The sequence below is a fragment of the Astatotilapia calliptera genome, chromosome 18 (genome assembly GCF_964374335.1).
Source record: "Astatotilapia calliptera chromosome 18, fAstCal68.1, whole genome shotgun sequence".
Lineage (NCBI taxonomy): Eukaryota > Metazoa > Chordata > Actinopteri > Cichliformes > Cichlidae > Astatotilapia > Astatotilapia calliptera.
The window spans coordinates 6179239-6204010 of NC_137439.1; the positions used below are offsets into that span (position 1 = coordinate 6179239).

At 43.1% G+C, this 24772-nt stretch overlaps 1 protein-coding gene across 5 annotated transcripts in view; it reads left to right on the forward strand.

Moving 5' to 3' along the window:
• LOC113009931 (disco-interacting protein 2 homolog C) overlaps positions 1-24772 on the forward strand; it is a 204964-nt gene that overhangs the window by 83577 nt on the left and 96615 nt on the right. For 4 of the 5 annotated variants that reach the window (XM_026148603.2, XM_080292961.1, XM_080292960.1 and 1 more), the window contains exon 2: positions 23758-23829. In XM_026148603.2, the coding sequence (XP_026004388.1) occupies positions 23758-23829 (72 nt within the window). Of the gene's footprint in view, positions 1-10268; positions 10364-23757; positions 23830-24772 lie in introns of those variants that run through there. The other variant, XM_080292964.1, reaches the window with a different exon arrangement.

Consider the following 24772-nt stretch of genomic DNA (forward strand, 5'->3'; position numbering starts at 1 on the left):
AAGTGCAGATTTCTTCAGTGTGACTTTGGCATCGCTCTCTTCATGGATGAGTTTAAGGGAAAAAATGCTCCCTTTTTTCTATCTGATATTTTAAATAAATCATTATTTAACTTAAATTGTTCTGTTGTTGCCTCTTAACATGCAAAATGACTTTCATTCTCAGTGAGGATGGCGTCTTTTTCTGAGTACTCGTGCTAATATCCGGTTTCTGCACTCAAACCAAAAATATCCTCTTTTTTTCTTCACGTCTTTGAAAAAGAAGAAGAGTGAAAGGTTTTGAGGTGTTTTTGATGTGCTAAGTGTTCTGTCGAGTAAACCCTGTGATCCTTCCTCTGCACGATCTTATTATTTTCTCCTTCCTCGTCTTCACCATCAGCTCACCCTGCAGGCCATTTTTCAAATACCATTGCGACTGAATCTGAGCTTTTGCCGTGTTTCACACCCAGTTCCTGTGGTCGCATCAGACTCCTCTGGCAGTCACACCCTTGGATTTCCCGCTTGTGCAGCCGCACAGCTTCAAATCTGCTCTGAACTGTAGGAATCTGGGATAAACTGAAGGTTGACTCGTTGAAGGGAAAATGTGCTGCTTTCAGTGTCATTTCTGCTTATAGAAGATCACATTTTTTTTTCTTCAGTCTTCCGTCCACATGAATTCCACTTCAGCTGTAAAATGAGGGCGCACTCTGCTGCCAGACTCACTCATTATCTCGTTGCACAGAGAGAAGAAAACTTTTTCCTCCTTTTTGAAGGAGTTTCGGGAAAGTCGATGAGACGTCTCGTCCACCCATCCAACGCAAACCGACTCCAAACTCATCTGCCCGCTTTGCTCTGTGGCAGCTGGCATTTCTTCCTCTCTGGTTGTCTAATATTTATGGTTGCAGCCATGTTTGATTTGGGCTTACGCCTGGTGTGTGAATGGCGCTTCATCAACGTTAATGACTTTCTGTGCTCCAGCGTTCTCCAACACATTGAGCAGTGTTGGAGTCTATTAGCAGCGGTTGTGTGAAAGCAATCCGAACAACCAAAGTGGGATGGAGGGATATGAGAAGGCAGAGGGAAAAAAGATTCATAAACAAAAAGAGGCCTCTGTGCTGCTGCAGAGGAGGAACGGCGTCTTCTCGAGTGAGAAACTGAGTGGTAGTTTTAAAGGGCCGCACTCCTCTCAGATTAAAACCACATTGTTTTAGCAGCACACGCTGGTATTTCCTCTCAGTCGGGCCGCTCAGAGCTTCTGGGTGGAGCACGGGAGGGGGGAACGCGAGTGCCTAAGCAGCACTGCAGCTGACTATCAACAGCAGCACATGGAAATGCCTCGGCTGCTCCCACCGTGCCAGGCTAGAAACAACTGTAATATTCTAGAGAGACAGACATCGCCAGTCGTTAGGTCCTGGAGGGCTGAAGGGTGCTCTGGTTGAGGTCCCCCGGCTCCATCTGTCAGCTGGAATAAAATTCAAATGCAATTCTGGCTAGCTCGGGTTTGCAGGGATCCCTGTAACACGGGCAAACCACAGCTTGTTGCATTTCTGTGTATCAGAGTTTTCATGTCATTTCGGCTGAAAATGGGAATGATCTTGCACCTCCTATCTCTCAGATCAGTTAAACAGCTTCAGAATAACACTGATTTGATCATTTGCTGGGCCAGATGTGTGCACACCTCTGACTTTTATTTATCTTTAAAATGAGCTGCTTCTGAAATCTGCAGTAATAAAACCATGTGGCTGGTGTGTTGAAGATGCCTCTGCTGCTGCCAGCACAGCTTGGACCAGTCGGTTCATGGATCCCGGACTTTACGGGGTGTCCTGCTGTGCCTGGCACGAGGATGCTGGCAGTGAATGGTTTGGGGATTGTGGATTGCAGGGTGAGGCATAAGCATGGACTGGGCTCGTTCCAGTGCTTCCAGTTTTTGTGGCGTGGGTGCAAGGTTTTCCCAGCAGAGCACTGAAGAAGAGATGAGTGGTATTGACTTCAAGTGTTAGTGGTCTTAATGTTGTAGTTAATTATTAGTTATTAGCCATAGTTACTCACTTAGATGGTCTGGTTAGAAACACCACCAACTTTGTTGGTGGTGTTTCTATCTGATATTTATCACATTAAACAAACTCCTTATAAAACAGAGATGGACACAGTAAATGTCTATGTAGTCAGTTTTACATAATATACATAATATACAGTTTTAATAACTTAAGCAGTTAGACCAAAGTCCTCCTTTGATGCTTTATGCTGACTAGTGACTGCAGCCTAGTGACTCACGTTATTACCCAGAATGCCATTTGGCAGTAAACACTGTAGCACCGATTCTGCGATTTCTGGCCGGAGATGCGTTAGTTCCCATGAGCGTTCAGGAAGAGCTCGCCGTATCTGGTGTCTGGCTGTGAAAAGCTAAAGTGGTGTTTTCACAGATCCGGTGGATTATACAGTTGTATGTGTCTATATGTGAGCATATGTGTAATCTTCAGGGATTAAGATGACTCCAGTCCAGCCAGAGCAGAGGGATTGTGGGCAGCTGTGATTGTGGACAGCGAGGTTTAAAAACCCCAAACAGCGATTTTAATCCAAAGCTGAGAGGAAAACTGTAACAATCCTCACACAAGCTTATTTTTCTAACCGTTAGCCACAACCCCTGCTCTAAAGGGCTTATGATCGGTTTAACCTGGAGATTTATTTACCCATTGAAAGCTAACTGAGCACACATGTTCTTTTCCAGCAACGCCCTGCTCCAGAACTCACACATTTACACAGCCAGTCGTCTGCCGGAGGCCAGCGAGCTTCTCGACTGGAGCCAACTGGGACATGTTTATTATTGAAAGAGTCCATGACGGGATGGTAGCTGCTAAGAGTCTCAATAGTCTCTTTCCACACCCAAACTTTCTAACCACGTGTAGACATTTGAACTATTAACCTCAGGTATTCTGAACTTTTAGCGCCTGATCGGCACCTTTTGCTTTGAAAAGTCCAGCCATGTCTACCCAGAGCTATAATGCACTTCATTCACATACTCATATACTTCATTATATTATATGCTACTATAAACTAAAAGCAGTGTTGCCGAAGCAGTATGCTACACTGATTGGCCACGAGACTGCTGCTGCTTTATAAACAAAAACAATTTACCTGCTTGTCACTGATTATGTGTCCTTGTTGCAGATGTTCAGTTGCTGTATATGTGTATAGTTACAGGTACGTGTTTTTGTACGAGTGTCACCTGTCTGAGTTGTATCATCGGTGACCTGAAGTTGTTCTCTAGCTCTTGTATGATGTTCTTTACATGTAGCGGATGACTGAGTGAGTAAAGTCGCCCTTTGGCTTGTGGTACACGTTTGAAGATCTATTAATGAGGCTTTTGTTACCTTCTTATTTTAAAAGTTGAAGATGTTCGGATAAAAGCGGACACGTCGGCAAGTTTTCAGCTAACAGTAGCACTAGCTAGCCTGCTATCTGTCAGCTGGTTTTAATGCGTTTTCCACATTGCTGTGACACACCCCTTTATCCATTCATGCATACACAGAGGGTTGCTGTAACCTTTTAAATTCATGGATCAATATAACGTTTTACTTTCAAAACTTACGATGGTCCCTGTGCTCAGTGTCCCCCTCCCCTTTGGTTGTTCCACACTTCTGCCAGCATGTCTGGAGTCACTGGAACCACTGCTGTTGTTGTGCTGCTACTTGTGAATCCCTTCTTTTTAACCGTACACGTTTCCATTGTTATTGGTGACCAGCTGCGTTTGTTTAATCATGCTGCAGAACTTCAGAGAGGTAAAAACCTTAATAATAAACTGTCCTCAGACAGTTTACTGACATCCACGTGACATTGATGATGTGCTGCTTAATTATTCTGAAATCACTCGCAGGTATTTGGGATGGTTGCTAATGTTAGATATGGAAAGCGCTACAAACCAAAATGTTTAAAATCTTAATTCCTAATCCTGCCACAGCTACACGCTCAGGAGGCGTGAGGCTGTGTAACCACTGGGACAACAGTCGAGCTTTGGCCGGCTGTATCTGCTGCACTGCACCTCTCTGTGCTGTTGTACATTTCCTGGCTAACACAGCTGCTCAGCCACTCTGCACCCCCCTGAGATCGCAGTCAGCTACACCAAGAGCCAAAGTCTGGGTCACCACTTCCTCCATCTCCTTCCCTCCTCCTCCTTTTCTCCAAATTGCAGCTGGCGGATGTAATTGAATTAAAGAGGAAGCCTCTTCTTTGGGTTTATGTGTGCAGGAGTGCGGTTGATGTGATGTACAGCAGGAACACGGGAACATGTTTTAATTGCATATCAATAATTTTATTAATCGCTGTTAGGGAGAGGTGACTTTTTTCTTCTTTTGTTTAAGAGTTCACTATCTGTGGTGTTTCAAAAGCTCATACCTTATAGATATACTCTCTTTGGAGCATCCAAGTACAACAGCTGTCCGTCCATCCAATTTAATACGTCTGCCAAAGCAATCAAGAGTGTTTGCTTGAAGAAATGTTTTTTTTTTTTTTTTGCTCAGTCGATAGTTTCCACTCTTCCTTGTCCAAATCATTTCCTCCTTTTATTTCATGGCCAAACTCTCGGGCGTTCGAGAGTAAAAACACCCCTGCCAACAGTGACGTCACCCCCGCAGACATCACGCCGCTCCAGTCGTCGTGATCAGCCGGGTTCATCATTGAAAATCTTCCCTTTTTGTGTATCGATTGCTCACCACTCATCGTGTTTCTGAAAGTACCGGAAGGTCGCGTAGTTCAGGGTGCTGTACGCTCCGTTTCTTCCTGTCCTGGGGTCAGCGTGGGCAGCAGCTTTGGATCAGATTTCAGCTGCTGATGACGGACACACAGGTTTTTGTTGTCTTTAAAGAAACAATCTGCTGTTAAGTGTCTGAGAAGATGGTGGATTTTTAGAGAATATTGTTGAATGCAGGAATTAATTACTGCACCACTAACTCAATATCGATATACTGAAGGAAAAAAACCCAAAAATCAATGCCTCGAGCTCCAGAAGTCTTGGTTTCTATTGTTTTGTTCAACATTCAAACATCTGAAACCACTTGCAGTGTCATCACTCCATCTTTCTGCTGTTAAACAGTGTGTTCGATATTTTCCTGAAAAGCTTAATAATGATTTTCCAAGCATGGAAATGCTGCAGCTTTTGCGTTGGATGGATTATTTTTAGAACACGATAAATCGACATATCTGCTGATACACATCATGTTGTTGTCCTTTCATAAACTGACCACTATGCAAGCTTGCAGCACGTACCGTAATTACACTTTTAACTGAATAACCTCGTGTTCTACTTGCTGTCAGAAAAGTGACGTTTTTGCAGCAGGGAGTTAAAGGGAAAGATGTTAGACTTTCCAGAAGCATCAGCAGAAAAACAACAACAATCTTCTGTGAACAGCTGGATTTTTTGGCAGGGCGTTAGCCTCATAAAGCAAATTGAACCCAACCTTTTGTGCTGTTTGCAGAAAATTGCACTGAACGAGGCAGCATTATATTCCTAAAAAGAAGTGCCTGTACGAGGGTGTGTGGCCTCCATTAACACATTCTGCAAATTGGGAAGTGTGCGTCTATTTTGAGGCTGTGCGGTCAGTCCTGTGGGTTCCTTCTAAGTAGCTTTTAGTAGGGTTTGATAAGACTTCAACACACACGCACACTCCTCACGTCACTGTTAAAACCAATAGTCTTACAAGGTATTAAACCTCCATTTTCATTTTCCCTGAAGCAGCTTTTGTTTGAAGGCGTGTGAAACGCACCGGCTCCCCTGATAACGCAGCACTTTGTAGGTTATCGACAGGCAGAGGTCTGCGCTGAAGTGATCTCTATCAGATCTTTCCAGCGATGGGCCACAGACTTTTTCACATGCCAGCTCAGATCAGGTTATATCTTTAATCCTTCTTTTACCTGAAGGGCTTTCAAGATGTTTCTTTCTTCACTGCAGATGTGGTTCGTGATGGATTTGGAGATTATTTGTCATCATTTTTAGCTCGGACAAAGAGACAGAGGGCAGCATGGAGCAACGTTCATGCTGGGAGGGAGGAGAGAGATCGTCTTTTATTTTGACACGCAGGTTGTCGAGCTGTTTTTTTTTTTTTTTTTTTTACAGGAAACTGAATCCCTACCAGCATTTGGACTGTTGCTAATCTTCTGACCTCAGAAAGCGCGATGAAACAAGCTTATGAAATATAATATTTTAACAGTTTTACAGTGTGTTATAAAGCATTTATAAACAGTTTATACCCAGGTACCACTTGCCTTCCTGTTTAGCGATTCGTCATGGATGTATAGTCAGAAACAAATTAACAGTTATAAATTTGCCTGCAGCTATGCAGTAGTACTGTGCAGTAATTTAAAATGCATTAAGGCATTTTTTGTGTTACTGGTTTGAAATTTAATCTCGAGTTGGTGCACTCGTGTCGATACACTTCGTATGCAGCGCTGCATAAAAATACAGACTAAATCAGAGCAAACGTAAAATCAAAAAATAAAATAAATGCATCAGCAATGTTTCAGAAACTGATGAAATTTTAAACAGGCAAAAACACATGAAGTCTGGACTCCCACTCCATCTTTGGAGGCTTCTTTTCTCGAGCAGGTAGAAATTTGAGGTATTTTTTTCATGTCAGAGTGACGAGCAGCATTGGATGAATCCAGCAATGGATAAATTAAGCTTAGACCGAGCGCCAAAACCAAAGTAGGTACTAGACTGGACCTCGGAGCTTCCCCACTGCTATCAGACTCTTGAACAGCTGATCTATTTTAACAGCAATAATAATTTTTGCACATCAGGTCATCTCACATATCAAACCAGCATATTAAGCTCATAGCTCCTTTGCACATAGATATATTTAACACTTCAACTTCTTTTTTTGTCTCCACTTATTTATTAATGCTATTTGTATTTTATCCATTTGTACATATTAAACGGCATCTGCGCGTGGACAGCAGAGAAAGAATTTCCTTGTAGAGAGAAATGCTTTTTCTTTGCACACGTAACAATAAACACTTTGAATCTTTGGAGCTTCTGCAGTTTTTTGCTCCTTTGTTCTCAGGATCTACGGCTCATTGTCAGCCGAGTGTGTGAATCTGAGGAGGCTTCAATTGGACTCCATGATCGGCGTGAACTCCAGGCCTTTTGTCCTCTTAGCACCATCACTGTGATGAATCAAGGGGCCACTATTTAAACCTGTTCTAGTTTTGTTGGTTACATTGTTTGATAAAGCTGATAAAAGTGTGTGATCTGCGGTTCCTGCAGCAGAGATGAGAGGGAGGTTTATAATGGAGTGAGTGACTGAGTACGTGCATCATTTATGTGTTTATCAGAAATCCAACTGTCACCATCTCAGCCCTGAAGGTAAATATCGTCTGACGGCCGGCTCGACTTGAAGCACAGGTGCAAGCTTGTGCGTTTATGTGCACGAAGAGACGCCGGCAGTGTCAGATATCAAAGGTGATCCTGTTCTATTTTGGGAACCTCTTTTGTAGGCAAATTTTACCGGCTATAGGATCTCCACACACACACACACACACACACACACACACACACACACACACACACACACACACACACACACACACACACACACACACACACACACACACACACAGATCTTTATGCTCAAATGTCTTTAAAAAACATTTTCTCTTACTGTAAAAACAGCTTCCACGTGACATTTCTCCGTGTGTTTCCCTGTTCTATTTAGGGAATCATGACAGCATGCAAATTTGTTCTGGCTGCAGGACCTGCACGCTCTCACTGTACACACAGCTCTCACAACCTGTTTAAACCTGGCATCCTTTTAAAAAAAAAAAAAAACTCTCACATCACCTTTTACTGCTAACTCGAAGCTGCTGGCAGCAGCTGTAGGGAAGCAAGTCTTTCTTTAAACCTGTCCAGGGTTGACACTGACTTACTTAACCTGGGATGTGACCGAGCTCGCTTATTTGTGTACTGCAATCCGATCACAATGCATGCATGCGGCATAGCCAGTGCATTTAAATGGCGGCTGTAAAAAGCAGAAATGACCTCCAGCTTGTTCAGCTGTTCACTAGGTGTTTAAAATCTTACTTTGATTTGCTGCTTAAAGTGAATGTGACTGACTCCTTCGTTATAGTTGTAGCTGCAGCCCCTTGTCATTTCACCTCCTTCCTCCCTTCATGAGAGCTCTCTTCTGACTTGCTTCCACTTGTAAACGAGATTAGAAAAGCAGATACTCATATTAGGGATATCCCATCTCACTGACATCACGCAGAGCCAAGAGCAGAAACAACCTTTAATAAAGTTTGAGAGCAACCTGAAGCCTGAGCCTCATAGGGTCATACTGTGATGTCACAGAGAGACAGAAATGAAGAAAAACCATTATAGGGCCAATCCAATAATCTGTATTATTGTTGAGACATGCTGAACACAAAAATGTGTTTTTGGTTTTTTCTAAATTGATTTGTAACATCCGCTGGGTGCATGTTTCAGATTATGTGTCTTAATCTAGTGTAACGGACATGTGACGATCAGCCTGGGTGATCTACTGAAAAAAGAACAAAAAACGCTGACCTTGTGACCCAAGTCATCCTCAGTGAGTCGGTCCGATCCGGTCACAAGATGCCTGAGCAGGCGGGGGGACTTTCCTCGGACATGTAGGTCAGTTTGCTGGAGTTCGGCGCTGTGAGAAGTCGACCCCTCGGGACAGCAGAGATGACCGTAAACCTTCAGTCTCTCTGTTTTTGGTCTAACTGCAGGAAATGAAGTCACTCCAGAGGATTTGTTTTCCTGGATGATGACTTCATTATTCCGGTTTTATTAAGTTTGCTTTTTCAATGGAAAGCGATTCTACAGCTGTAAAGTCCCGTTTTGTAAAATCTGGATAATCGCACACGATGATGTCCCGTTTTAGAAAATATGTAGACAGTGCCTCGGCCTCGGCCTCTATTTTGAGCGTGGGAATATTCAGATATGTTGGATTTTCCAGTATTATTTTCTTTGCAGCAAGCATACACCAGGGGAACCCCCCAAGCAGAAAGGAATGAGCAGAGAAGCCCTCAAAGACAAACATCTTTGTCTTTGAAGCAGAGGTGGTGGTCGCTCGTATACAAGAGCAGATGAGGCCAAAATTCCTGATTTTAACACTGTAGCTCTGCACTTCAGAGAATCAGCTGTCAAACAGATGCCCTGGATTTGCTTTTTTATTGAGTTTTGATGGTGGCACTCCTTTTTACTTTTGAACCATGCTGGCTGCTTTATGTGGCGGCTAATGCTAAAAAATTCTCATAAGACAGATTTCAGGGGGACATTTAAGACTATTATAAGTGTTGGGGCCACACTTGTGAATCTTTGAATCGGTGGGTTTTATTTAGTCCCATTTCCCTAAGTGTGAAAAATCTGTTGTGCAGTCTGCCTTCTACAAAAACCCTTTGAAAGAAAAAGCTCACTGAATTTGAGTTCAGTGCTATAAAGGATGCCACCTATGCAGGAATCAATGCCCACCCCCAAATCTGAAATAAATAAAATCACATTTTTTGATAGTTCAGGCTTTTCACTTTGACACAGTCGAATACGTCCAGTTTTCAAACCATACTGAACTGTGCTCTCATGTAAGAAAGGATGTGAATCATTGTTTCAGATTTTCCTGTGAAATTCAGCTCGTTCCAGTTAAAATAAAGATATTTGAGCCAATCATTACAGTAAAAATTGAATCTTCGTTGCCCCTCCTGTGTGCTGGCAGTCGTTGTAACCCCAGGAGAAGTTACGGATCCCGAGTGGTCGAAGGCTCGAGATGTGAGGAAAAACCCGGCAGCAGGAGTGTGTGTGTGTGTGTGTGTGTGTGTGTGTGTGTGTGTGTGTGTGTCCTCTCTTACCTCACTGTGAAGTCAGCTGACAAACAGACCAATTTGTTTATGGGGCAGCATGTTTAGGCAGGCAGTGTTGGACTGTACCAACAGGGTAGGGGTGTGTGTCCATACTGTGAAATCAGGTGAAAAGCAGTTTTCTTCCTTCCAGGACTAAAAATGGAGGGTACACGGTGAAGTCATTGTCAGTTCACAGCTGCAGAGTGTGTGTGTGTGTGTGTGTGTGTCTGTGTGTGTATGTTGACAAGAAAAGGCAGCGTCAGTAGCTGAATGTCAGCAGACACCTTCAGCCCTTTGTCTGTGCAGACAAGGTCGACCTGCTTCCTCCTTAAAACTAATAAGCTGCTTGTCTTTGAGTGTGCATGTTAATTGAATGGGTGTGTGTGTGTGCGAGAGAGAGTGTGTGTGTGCTGCCAGTGGGGAATAAGCAACCAGTGTTTCCACACACTGGTCCACAGACGAGGACGGCGGCTCGTCTGAGCAGAGCATGAAGCTCAGTTTGCTGCTGTCAGTTTTTTATTCTTGCTGCCCGAAATGCTCGGTGAGTAGAAGAAAGCTGTGTGTGTGTGTCTGCGTGTGTGTGGAAGCTGATTTTCTTGATCTAATTATCTTAATTGGAATAAATGTCTGACTTCAGGGTGTTTGTTTTTCTCATTGGTGAATGGCAGGAGTTTGAGTTTTGTGTTTTTAACCACGTAAAACTTTAAAATGAACTTTGCTGTGATCTGAAAGTTTTCGTTTTTCAAAGACAGCAGTGACGATGTAAAGCGCCGTGCGTCTGCTCTGCAGCTTTCCTCGCCGTGTGTGACTGCTGACCAGCTTGCTTCGGTGCACCTATAACGTCATACGGACTGTTGGCCCTGATTCTGTCGCTGGTACGATAGGCTTTGCACCTGCTTCATGACAAACAAAGAATGTAAATACTGGGCGCTGATGTAACCAAATAAAGGAGATGAGCAGGTTTTTACTCTGAAGAAGCGCTGTGAGCGTATCCAGTGATCGTTACGTGATTATTGCAGTCAAAAGAATTCAGATTATTGTTGATTTTAACTCTTTATCACGCTACGTTCTTTTTTTCCTCTAGAAAATAATTAAATTTGAGTACAAGATGGTGAACTGAGCATAGATGTAGTTCACACAGGCCTCTGAGACGATCTTGTAAGATTTAGGACCGACTATGCTGACTGATCTCAGTGCAGCTACACATCAGCTGATGGCTAACCTGATCCCCTTCTGCAAGGCCAGAGGGAACGCTGTTTAAGATATCTTAAGCCTGCATTATACTCCATTGCAGACATGGACAGCTGGAGGCCCGACGGCTGAGTAATCATTCCTGTTAGTTATTTCACATCAGCTTGAAGTCCATCGCCTGGGAATCCTGTGTAGTTGGTGCATTGTAATGTTAATTGTCCACAATAATATACAAAGTTTACGACCCAGGTGCATCCTAGTGGAAATTATAAGCCCTGCTTTAGTCTGCAGGAAGTTTGTGTACATCTGCAAGCCCCTTCACAACCCACCTCCAACATAACCTCTGTTTTCATGCTGGATCCGACTTAAAAACAAATTTCTTTATGCTGGAAGCTGCTTTGTTTTGTGCTGCGTCTCCCTCCCTTTATTTGTAGTTGAGTCTTTTTGAAGAGCTGAACAGCAGGAAGAACTCTGGGTGTACAATAATATAAAACAAATAATATGAACAAATCAATATTTAGTTATTATCTGGCTGATCAATCTTCAAACTCATTTTCTGTTCTGTTGATTTCAGTCTCTTTCAGCTGATGGTGCAGCTTATTGCACGCTGATAAAGAGCAGTGATAAACTGGTTTGTTGACAGTTGGGATTAAATACGAGATAACCAACCGTAAACCAGGGACAGCAAAGATCTGTTTAGTTTTCTTCTGAAAATGTTGAGAAATCTTCTGCAGAACGTCTCTGAGACACATTCAGGATGTTTTTAAGGTAAATAAAAACCTCCTGTTCTCACAGACTTTGTTACTAACAGTGTTTTTATGGGGGCGACTTCTGTGAGCACTTTGCCGATGGCCTGCTGTTGTTGCTGCTCCTCTCTCCTTAATGACATCAAGGCTTTGCACTCTGTGTTTTACTGCACATGAAGCTGAAACACTATTTGGTCTCAGGGCCTTTGACCATTTTAATCCAGAACAGAGAGATGTGTCAACAAGTCAGACACAGGTGTGATCGCCATTTATGCAACTGTAAGACTGGAGACAGTATCTGAGGTTCTCAGGCCTAACAACCTTTGTCCTCTGATTTTGGGTTTGCAGCACCTTCTGATATTAATTGTTTAGCTGCAAAGGTGCTATTGGAATAAAGCTTACTCCACATTAGTAAGCTGTTTATATGATAGTGGCAGTCACAGAGCAGAAACGGAGCCATTAAAAGCACCTAGAGTTGCATCAGTACTGAGTTAGTACAGGATAGAATCGGAGGTCAGGACAGGTGAAAGCACCGTCGCTGAATTCCCGGGACAGCTCGTCATCTCTGTGGCAAAAAGTTTAGAAATTTGTCACACTCACTGTGGACATTCCCCAGATTCTTGGCTCCGAGTTTCAGGTCTATGCCTTGAGTGCAATACAACCACCAAATCAGATTCCTTGGATGCCTCTGACATCGAATTTCCCAGAGGAACCCACCCGAGGGATTAATAAAGTTCTATCTTATCTTATCTTTATCTGCATCAGCATCTGGCATATTAGATTTTCCACCATAATGAATTCAATAGAAACATTTTCCTTTTTGCAGGTTACAGTTTTTATTTTTGCAATGATACACAAAACTGGCACAAATTCTGGCTGAAACTCACAAAATGTATCAAATGAACCTGAGATTTGTTTAAAGCCTTTGATGTCATTTTTGCCGCCGATTCCAACTGAAGCAGCAAGTTGTCTTATAATAGTCGTCTTATTAGCAACAGCACCGACGGTTTAATTAACTTTGTATTTGTTAGACGCTTCGGCCCGAGTGAACACCATCTGTACTCGATGAAGGCACGTGTTCCAGACACATTCGTTTCCTTTCTCGTTTCATGCGGTCGAACATAAACTGTAACGGGACTTTCCACCCAGTCCTCCTTATTGTGCGTGTAATGGTTTTGCTGGCACTAGAGTAAGTTTAGCTCTGTTTTTCCACAAGCGCGCAGGACGACCATAAATCATTTTAAACTGCGTCCACTGATTGAAATCCAGCATACATGTATTTGTAATTGTCATGTGCCACGAGGAAGCACGGTTACACGCTCCTTTCTCCAGTTTTATGACGGTCAGAGGAGGAATTTTGTTAATGTAGCACCTTCGTCAAGTTGCGCCACGTGTGCTTCGTCTCCGCCTCAGACTGAAGAAGAAGGTGTTGTGTCTGTGCTTACAAGTTTTGCTGTCGAATCTGTTTATTAGGGAAGGAAAACGATCTCTTTTAAACATCACGAGGCACAAACGGGCCAAGAAACTCCCACAGAGCCGCTGTCCGGGGAAAATGTCATAACTGTAAAATGTAGCAAGTCAAAGAATCATAGAGGAGCAGCCTGGCACCCGCCAGACTTTCAGGTCGAAGGAGATGGTTTTCTCAGCTTCTTACAGATGAAAACAGCCCAGAGTTTTGTTTTCTCAGCTGACAAAACTCAAGTTTAAAACCATGTAAAGTTTTAATGGTTACCGACACACAGGCTCAAAGTGTGTGTGATTGTACCTGTGTGGAGGTGAGCACTGAATCAGCATGTTGTTACTGTAAACACCTGCTGAATGTGTGTGTGTCTGTGTGTGTGTGTCCTGCCTTCATCCCCGGAGGAGCCCTTGGGCGTTTCCTCCAACTGTTGTTAATGAGTGTTTGTGTGGATTTTCTCTGTGTTTAACTTCCATCATCAGTCATAACCATTGGCAGCGTTTCATAAAAAATAAAAACAACTTTCAAAAGCAGGCACAAATAAAAATGCCCCAATTTAATTATAAAACGTTTATTAGTTTTGATTGTTTTTGCTCCACCAGGTCAGTTTTTGGTCCTTTCTTTGAAGGAAGTTAATCGAAGTTGATGTTGTTGCACTTTGCCCTCTATAAGCTGGAGTTTTGCAATGTTAACAGAACAGATTCAGACTAAGCGGCCGTGAGTTCAGTTCACTGAAACCTGCATCTCTGAAAGAGAGCACCAGTGTAAATGATGCTGGTGCTCTTCACCCAACAAGCTTTTTTATTTGTATTCTTGCAGAGATCCAAACATTGATGTTATCTTTATGCATCGATTGTTTTCATTTTGCTTTTACTACAACTGCTGCTGTCAGGCTTGTTGTGACACACACACACAGACGGTTAGCTTTTCCTTGAACATGTGGAAATAATCTGGCTTCAGATAATATTACCTCTTGTGATGTCACTGAAAACGACAAACATGAATTTCATCAGAGGAGCATTCGGAGGATGTTTCCACAGTTGTTGGATGGATCGCACTGATGACTTTGATGACTCTGACTTCCCCTCTGCAGCACCATTGTGATAAAATGTTTCCAAAATATGTAATTTGTGACCGAATGACACTTCCGGCAGCTGAGTGGGCCGACTTCCTGTTGGCTCTTCTAGAATATTGGATTGGCGATTCATTTTGCAGCGTTTGAGATGATCAGAAAGCTTTTTGAATCAATCAGCATCACGTGGGTGTTGAACTTAACACATTTTTTTCTACTTTACAAAAGTTACCCAAAACTTGTGTCGCCTTTTGCTGGGAGTTGTTCTTCACTATTGATTGGCTAAAGCGAGGTTTTGAATGAGGCGAGTAATTTTTTAGTCTTATGGGTTTTATGAGTTTCCATGAAAGTTCCTGCTTTCTATTAGATTAGATTAGATTAGATTAGATAGAACTTTATTAATCCCTCGGGTGGGTTCCTCTGGGAAATTCGATTTCCAAAAAAGCACAGCACCGACAGAAGTTACAGAATATTATATATATATATATATATATATATATATATATATATATATATATATATATATATATAAATAAATACAGAGACAATATAAATAAAATATACGAAGGGGATAAATAGAATAAATAGGAATAAAAAATAAAAATACAAGTGAATTGCACATTTCAAGTATTGAGTCTATTGCACTGTTGACTATTTACAAAAAGTATTGCACAAGGTATTGTACAGTGAGGTGAAGAGGCACTACAGCTTAGTTGTTCCCCCCTCCTTTGTCCTCCTGTTTCCCCTCCCTCTCCCCTCCAGAGAGGAGTTAAACAGTCTGATGGCGTGTGGGACAAAGGAGTTTTTAAGTCTGTTAGTTCTTGTCTTTGGGAGAAGCAACCTGTCACTGAACAGACTCTTCTGGTTGTTTATGGCCGTGTGCAGAGGATGCCTGGCATTGTCCATAATGTCCATCAGTTTCTTTAATGTCCTTTTCTCTGCCACTGTCACCAGAGTGTCCAGCTTCATGCCGACCACAGAGCTAGCCTTCCTGATCAGTTTCTCCAGCCTGGATGAGTCCTTCTTTGCTGTGCTGCTCCCCCAGCACACCACAGCATAGAAAAGTACTCCAGCAACCACCGACTGGTAAAACATCCTCAGGAGCTTCCTGCAGATGTTAAAAGACCTCAGCCTCCTGAGGAAGTACAGTCGGCTTTGGGCTTTTTTATACAGGTGCTCTGTGTTGCATGACCAGTCCAGTTTATTGTCCACCCACAGCCCGAGGTACTTGTACTTGTTGACCACCTCCACCTCCTCCCCCTCTATCTGAACCGGCAGTGGACCTGCTCTAGACCTCCCGAAGTCCACAACCAGTTCCTTAGTCTTTGAGGTGTTGAGTTGCAGGTGGTTTGTGTGACTCCATGCGACAAAGTTCCTCACCAGACTTCTGTACTCCTCTTCCTGATCATCCCAGATACACCCCATGATGGCTGTGTCGTCTGCAAACTTCTGAATATGGCATAATTCAGAGTTGTAGCAGAAGTCAGAGGTGTACAGGGTGAAGAGAAGAGGGGACAGCACAGTTCCCTGTGGTGCTCCTGTGCTGCTGACCACTGTGTCAGACGTGATGTCCTTCAGCCTGACGTACTGTGGTCTGTCGGTGAGGTAGTCGGAGATCCAAGCCACCAGGCAGGGGTCCACCTCCATCCTGTTCAGTTTTTCCTGAAGCATACAGGGCCGGATGGTATTAAAGGCACTGGAAAAGTCAAGAAACAGGATCCTGACCGTGCCTTTTCCCCCATCCAGGTGTGAGTGGGCTCTGTGTAGGAGGTACAGGATGGCATCCTCCACTCCGACACCCGCCTTGTATGCAAACTGTAGTGGGTCCTGGGCATGTTGTACCTGTGGTCGGAGGAGGTTGAGGAAGAGCCGCTCTAGAGTCTTCATAAGATGTGACGTCAGTGCCACCGGTCGGAAGTCATTCAGCTCATTGGGCCGGTTCTTTTTGGGGACCGGGACGATGCAGGATGTCTTCCATAGGGCGGGCACTCTCCCCAGTCGCAGACTGAGGTTGAAGACTCGTTGTAGCGGCTCCCCAAGTTCAGCAGCACACGCCTTTAGCATCCTAGGACACACCTTGTCTGGGCCTGCTGCCTTTCTGGGGCGAAGCTTCCTCAGTTGTCTCCTGACCTGATCCACTGTGACACTGGGAGATGTTTGGGAGGAGGGGAGGGGGGGAGATGTCTTGCTGCTGAGAGAGGGATTGGAGGAGGGGGGTGTCATGGTGTCAGGAAGGGGGGGAAGCGAGGGAGGTAGGAGAGTGGGGATTGGACTCTGTAGTGAAGATGAGGGTGGGGGGGTTGTGGGCTGGTCAAACCTGTTGAAGAAGTTGTTGAGTTCGTTTGCCTTCTCCACAGTCCCCCCCACTGTGCTTTTCTTGGTGTTGTGGCCTGTGATGGTTTTCACACCATTCCAGACCTCCCTCATATTGTTCCTCTCCAACCTCTGCTCCACCTTCCTCCTGTAGGTGTCCTTTGCTTCCCTCAGGCAGCGTTTCTGCCGTTTTTGTTCTATGCATTTGTGCTTGTACTCTGAAACTCTTCTTTCTGTTTGAGAGAGAGAACAAAAAGCTTTTTTTATTAGTCCCCAATGGTCACATGACAGAATTGTTTCTCTATCCTTCCTTTTTTTTCCCCTCGTTCACTTCATCCTGTTCTACTCTACACTAAATATTCCATCTATTCCATATTTTAGTTTTTTATCTCCTTCCTCTCACGCGTCTGTTATCTGTAGCGTTGCAGTGTGGAAACAATAAAATCAACTGTTTCCTTTTTAGGTGCTGGATAGACACACACACACACACACACACACACACACACACACACACACACACACGCGCTCAGTCTTCCTCTCTTCCCGTTTCTATTTTGTCAGTGTCATTATTTCCCTGCTCTCTCGCTCTCGTGTGTTTTTTCCTGGTCTCTGTTTCTCTTCCATGTTTCCGTCTCTTCTATATCAGCCTCTTCTTTTGTCATGGCTCGGTGTCTCTCTCTCGCTCTCTCTGTCTCACACTGTATATGGTCATGCAGGCTCAGCTGGCTGTTTCTGCACAAACTGACTTGCAGCACTCATCCTTTCACCGCAGGAAGGTGATTCAGCAGATCAAAGTTGTTCTCTGAGGCTGCGATTGAACGCGGAGCACGTTTGACTTTTGCTTTTCGTGAGCAAAAGTGTTTTTGACGTAAACGGGATAGTTTTGTTAAATTCTGCTGTAGCAGCATCAGCTTTTATAGATTTTTCTTGTCCGCCAGATGCTGAACTTAACTGCAGTAATTTGCAGCTAAATCTGTAGGTCCCTGTAAGACGAAACTAGGTGCAGCAGTGGTGGATGATGGTGTCTGGCAGCCTTTCAAGGTGTGGGTTGAGGTCAGAGCTCTGTGGGAGTTATTTAATGTCTTTATGGAGCTGACTTTCTTCTGCAGGACGATTGTTGTGTGGAAACAGGAAAGGGCCAAACACAAACTGTTGAAACTAAGCTGCAAGAACACATTGTCTGAAATATAACTGCACGCTGTAGCTTTAAGATTTCCTTCAACTGGAACTGAAAGACCACCTCAGAGTGAAACTGTCCAGAGTGCTGTGTTTAAAGAAGTCACGGCAAACTCCGCGGTGAGCGCGAGGTCCGTGTCAGACTCTATCACACAGATTTTTACACGTAGTGGAACATGCTAGCCCATCAGTTGCTATGGTGACTTCCGTGGCACCCACACTGTCCTGCAAGTGCGCGAAGGAGTGATTTATACATCGACCACTCAAAGTGCTTGACATCAAGGTCGGGGTTAAGAGCGTGCCAGTCTGATGTCTAGCGGGGAGTCGGGGAGGGCGCTTCCAGCAGTATGTAAATATCTGAGTGTCAATAATTCATAGGCAGCTTATAGTGAGGTTTTACGGCTGTCATCATGCTGCTCCATGCATATTTCAAAACACTGAAGCACTCAGACACAAACACAGGACTGTAGCTGGATTTGTCCCTCGCATGGGGCTGAAACATTGGAAACAAAAGGCCTGCTGTGTGGTCCAACAGTGCTTTCTACCACAGCCTGGTGATAAGGGTGACAACTGTGTAAACGGTACACATTTATGATTAAAGGACTAGATGCAAATTAAGTGATACCAGGTGCTCTTAGCTGTGTCCTTTAATTGGTTTAGTTTTCCTCTGTTACCTTTGCTCTGGCTGGAGGGTAGAGAAGCAAACTTGTGGTAGAAAAGTTTGATTCCCAGACTTTCATTTTCCCTTAGATGATTCTGGGCCATGGGTGCTGTTTGGCAAGAGGTAGCATTAATAATAATGACAGTAATAATGCTAGTATAAATGTGCAGATCCAGACTGACCATGCACAGAAGCTGTTACTGTGTTTATGTGTATTTGGCCTTTGTTTAGTTCATACAGCCAGTTTTTAAAACGGTTACCATGTAAAATCATTTTAATTCCATTGATCAGTCGTCATCATGTCTGTGCTAACTGTTCAATGCGCTGCTCGTGCTGAGCCGTCCTCTGCTCTTGGTGCTTTAGGCGTCTTGAATGTGTAAAGAAGCTGCAGGCTGAAGTACTCGCCCTCTAACATGACGCTGTGCTTTCTGATTGGAGGTAGAGCGCCTTGTGGTCATAAACATTTCCAGAGATGTGTTCTGCAAAACTGTGGAGGTTTCTTTTTCAGATATGGTTTTGGTTTCCAGAGCTCTAATTCTGTTGTTCATTTTTCACATCATCATTAAAGAAAAGCAATAAATCAGCAAATTCATAAAATCTGGATTTTTCTTTTTTGATTGTCCAGTTTATTGTTTTGGTTTTTAATGAACTGAAGGATTGATTGCTTCTTTCTCGTCTGTGTTTAGCCTTTTAGATTTTTGACTCACTCGAGCTAAATGTGAAGCTCTTTGTGTCTGTTTGTGTTTGGAGACAGTTTAAGCTCTCGGGGCTTACACCACCTCACTCTGACCTGTGAAAACATCACCCTAAATCCATTTTGTTCTAACTGAAATAGACAGACAGTGAGACGGAGGGAAGAAGTTACAGAATAGCAGAGCCTGAGTCATCCTTCCTTCCCCTGTGCCTATTTAAAGATCCTCATCCCTCCATCCTCATCATCTGCTTCTTTATTCCTCACCCCAGTCTGAGAAAGGAGGAGGACCTCTCATTCGCTTTTGATCTTGCTTTGGAAGTTTCTGTTTCAGTTTGTCATACGAGTATAACTCTCATCAAGTCAAACGCCTAAGATCGAGGGAGAGGCTAGAAATAATCCTCCAGCTTAGATGAACTTAATTGGAAGAGAAAATATGGCAAAATATCAACTTATTAACTGAAACTGTTGTAAACACAGTTTGAGTGTGTGCCCTGACCTTTGACCTGCTCTGTATACTGTACTTGCATGCACAGGTTTCCTGCACGAGCACTAGCTTGCAGAAAAATAACTTTAATCCTCACAAAATCAGTAACATAGTTTCAGAGTAATATGATACTTGACTCTAAATTCAGTGTGTTTTGGTGCTGAACAGCACCAACTGCTGGTTGAGGATGAGCATAGTTTCTTGTGTTTTATGGTGTTTTATAGACTTCATGACAAAAACTTATCTCATTATTACTACCTGTCCTTTTTAATCCTTGGTGTCTCATCTTTTTCATTTCTGACCTACTTTAAAAAGGCTCAGAGAGGTGAAAAAATTCTGTATTTCCCCGGAAAACTGAGTCACAGCAGCCATTATAACTCTGTGAAAACTTTTTATTTTATTGTTGTAATCAAAAGAATCACATTCAGCTTCTTTCACAGGCACATTTTAGTGTCTCAGCTGTGTTCATAAGCAAAAGTACGTGTTTTATTATGAGGCTTATGACTGTTTTTTATGTGTGTATGGTTTGTATCTATTTTATTTAATATGTTCCTGCTTGTTATTCATCACTGGGCTTGGTTCCAAATCCAACGTTGTCTTCACAGATTTTTTTGATGTGGTTTGTTATACGTTTAGGAAAAAGCGTGAGTATTCCAACCCGTCACTTCCTTCTTGACTAAAACGGCGCTGGCAGCAATGGCGGCCCCTTCCTGGGCATGATCCTAAAAGCCTGGCACGTCTTTCTTATTTTCCGCGTGTAAACCTGCAGTAACGTGGAAAGTTGCATGAATGCACTGTTTATACAAAACCTGATTGCATTAGACAGCATTTATCTTGCGGTAGTTTAATATACAGCCACAGTGTGTTTGACTCTGTGCCTGACAGAGTGACTGACAGGCTGATGGACCGCCTGTCCGACTGGGTGGATGATTTTTAACACAGAGCTGACTGACATGTTCATTTCACTCGGTCTCCGCTTTGCTGATAAAACTCCAATTAAATCAAGAACATGCTAACTGAGTGTTTGTGTGTCACCTCCTCAACAAGTCAATATCTAAAAGACAAGGTCAGACCTCCTCTGTTTACCCACACGTCTTCACCTCCCTCAGTGTATTTTCCAGTTCCTCTCTCTCAGCAGGGTAGTTGGATCCCCTGCCAGAGATGATAATTATTGCCATGTGCCTTCATGCTACTGAAATCTCTCTCACACACACATACATTGTGCTGACATCATCGCAGATGACGTCTGTGCCCACAGCCGGTTTCTTGATCCCAGCCAGTTACTCACATGTTTGTGCGTTTAAGAAGGATTTGTCAAGTCAGCCACGCAAACCGCTTTTTCTGTGTTCGACAAATCCTCTGCAGGTTTAGCGTCACTCAGGTCTGCTTCGTGCGTCGCTCGCTGCTTGGGAAGCACACTCACCCGATTTTTTTTTTTTTTTTTTTAAATTATAAATTTTTACTCAGACATCCTCCAGGCAGAGAAATCCTGAAATTGCTCCGCAGCTGATCATTCGGCAGCTACAGTCGTCACAGAAATTCAGAATATGTAAATAGCAGAGCATTTAGTCTGCACGAAGAATGTTTGGTATTTTTAGAGTCCTGCATTTAAAGCAGGGACTGTGACTTTTCTACCCTGATTGGTTTAAAAGAGTGGATGTTCATACTAAACACAGTCAAAAAGAGTGAGAATCTCAGCTTCACACTGCTTTAAACGGCCAGTTTGAGTTTTTTCCCCTCGGTGCACCCGTGGCTCAGAAAGTATGGGGGGGTCATCCAGTCCCACCGTGACATCCACTCACTGATGTGAGAACCACTGGCTCTGCATCATATCACTGCGAGCAGATGTGTTCATTTGATGTGAGCACAGAAGCCCCACCCACTCGCTGTTCAAACCTTCTGCTTGTGAGTGTTAGCCAATCAGGGGTTCACCAGGGCCCCGTATCGGACAAATGCGGATTATTTTGGACTGTGATTCTCATACAGCTGCTGTAGTGGAGCCCAAATGTAACAAAATATGGAGATGGGTGTAATTATTTTTGTTATCGTGCCTTAGAAAACATGTGTTCTGTGACCTGCTTTCTAAAACCACGAAGCACATTGAACATGAGCATTTAATTAACAAAAAGCCACACACTGTAAGAAGTGTGTAACATCACCGAGACAAACTTGCTTGTCAAACACTGCTGCGATGCTCCTTTTTTATATCCCACAGAATGTACAAACGGTACGCGCACAAGTTTGTTGTGGAAGTTCATCCTGAATCTATTCTCCAGCCCTTCCGGTCCTCTCCGTCCTCTTTGCTCCGAACATGTTGAATCCAAATCCAAATCCTGCAACTGCACACACAGACCTAACTGGAAAATTCCTCTGAAGTCTGCAAGCACCAAAAACTGTCTGGACCTACAATTCATCAAGTCACGTGGACTCTGCAGACTCGTAGAGAGCCTGCTTGTCATGCATAAAGCAAATATTTTAATTAGACGTTTGCATCCCGTAAAAACATTTTATCATATTTTAAGTTGAGTCACCTCAGGCAAACACATGCATTTTTCATCCACTTGCTATTTTGCTTGTATAACATGGCTTCTTGCAGACTAGTGGAAAGAAAATCTCCAAAATACACATTTAGGTTTTATTTCACTGAATTTTGTTGCTTGTTTCTACACGTTTGATAGATACTGCTTCATTTTCAATATTGAACATAATATTTCAGAAAACTAACAAGACAACAAAATCGTTTTTCTTGTAAAAGTTATCAACTAGTAAGCTTGATTCAGAACCGGATTTACAAAGTCTTTTATCCCAAACAGCGCGATGGAAACAGACTCTTTCTGGCTGTTGACATAGTTTTTTGTTTATAGGGTAAAACCGTTTGATTCTAATATGTCAGCTAAATGAAATCTTCAGGTTTTTGTAAATTAGCACATATTCAGTGCATATTTAAAACTGATGCTTAAGAAAATGGAAACAAATATCAAAAACAATATAAAGAACATCAGCTGGCCTCAGCTCCCATAGACGCACATCCAAGTGTCTCCACCAAATACATTTATACAATAATGACTTGTTGGCTCATTGACTCTCCCTCAGTCACTACCATTCAGCATTTCGCAAACTACAAAACCTCCTCAGACTCTCCAGCTTTCATACTGTAACTTTATTTGAAATAGAGTAGAATTAGAAATAGAATAAAGACTATATTGTATTTACTGTTTATCAGTGTATATATAATATATTTACCTCTATATAAATATTAATATAAATGCATATTGTAATCTGGGGCCCGTGTTGGTTCTTAAAACTCTAATTCCCATAATCCTTCACTCTGTGGCTTTCTGCCTTTCTCTGAAATTGTTACTTTGTTTTTTCCAGCTACATTTACTTGGAGTATAATTAGGGGTGGGGTCACACTCATTTGGTCTGTTGTGTGTTTATACTCAGCAGTCGCATATTTACTTTGCAGTGATTCACCCCCAAATTTTCTGGCTCTCTCTTCTTAACTTTCTTTTGAAATGCAGCAGCCCCTCCCCTCCTGGTGATCTGACAGTCCCCGGAGGTTAAAACCCAATGCCGGGAATCGTTTATAAAAGCGCTATTGGATTCAGATGTGCTTTGTGCTGCGTGGAAATCTGCTGATGGTACCGTAGCGAGGTTTGATTTATCGCTCGGGGAGATCGGTCAGCAAGCTTTGAGGTGGTTTGTCGCACTGTGAAAGGTGAATCAGCTGCACCTGCAGTGCTTTGAGTTCCTCATTTATGCACATTCACATTCATTCAAACAGAATCATCTGGTCGTAAGCAAGCGATAAGCATACCGTGATCTCTCTAAATGCTGTAGTACCTTAAATTGTTTTGCTTTTTCAGGGGAAATGTATTCAGTTCATTGCAGTCTTATTGTTAATTTGTCATTGTTTTTTTAAATTATGCTTGTAGGAGCTGGAACAGTGAACATTTATCTAAAAAAACATAAAAACCTGCATGCCCAGTGCAGCTTTAATGATCTCTGAATCTTGAAGTAAAGTTTAGAAAACATTGATCATCCATGTTTTACTTAACACTGACTTTGGCTCTCTCGCTGGGTATTGCTGTATGAGAATAAGGAAAGTAAAATTTGCTCTGTCTTTCTCTCTATGGCAGGTGACATCACACAGAAGGGCTATGAGAAGAAGCGATCCAAGCTGATTGGAGCCTACTTACCTCAAGCACCAGGTAAAGCAGGCTGTTCTTTAAAGCTTCATCCTGCCCTTTTAACTGAACTGCTCACTCACACACACTGTGCTGTTTTAAACTATAGTAGCTTTGCATGATTCACAGTTCAAAATAATCCTTATTTATTAGTCCAGCTGTTCTGATTGGCTGCTCCTCATAAACAGAATATTTGAATAGCTAGTGGGCGGTGCTTCTGTGCTCACAGCCAGAGCTTTGTCTGAGATGATGATAGCTGGTATCGTTCAGAGGCAAGGCAAGAAAAACTTGTCTGAAACTGAGTGTTTAGATTAATCTTGAGCCTAATCTTCAAGGATTACTTGTACGTACACTGACCTCATTATTTGATACCCCGACCATGTTGTTCTCTCTCCCAGTCTCACACAAACACAGCAGCGTAAAAGAGAGGGCGATAACAGACACAATTTAATGATGTATAAACATTTGGGGAGTGAAAAGAGACCAGTGGAGAAGAAATACAAGCAACAGCAGCATAACTGAAGGATGGTCCAAGGTCAGCAGCCCTCACTGTAAGCTTTATTAAAAAGGAAAGTTTGGAGTGTAATCCTAAAACTAGAGAGCGTGTCTGTCTCCCGAATCCAAACTAGGAGCTGGTTTTGCAGGAGGGGGGAGCCCGATAGCTGAAGGCTCAGCCTCTCATTAATAACAGCTCCCAGTAATAGCTTTTGTAGAGCCAGTGTGTCTGCTGGTCTCCAGTGACACTTCAGTCTCTTAAAATGTTGTGCATGTCTGAGAGTGTCCGGGTCTTCCCATTTGATCAGCGTGGATGAGGGCCGACCTTCCAATAAAGCAGTGACAGCTTTTCCACGATGGATCCATCGTTGTGGGTTCTTTTGATTCTGTCCTTTCAGACTGCACTCAGGCGAGTGAAGCGCACACATCTCAGCTACTCTGTGTGCACGTTTAGACATCTTTGTGAGGACAC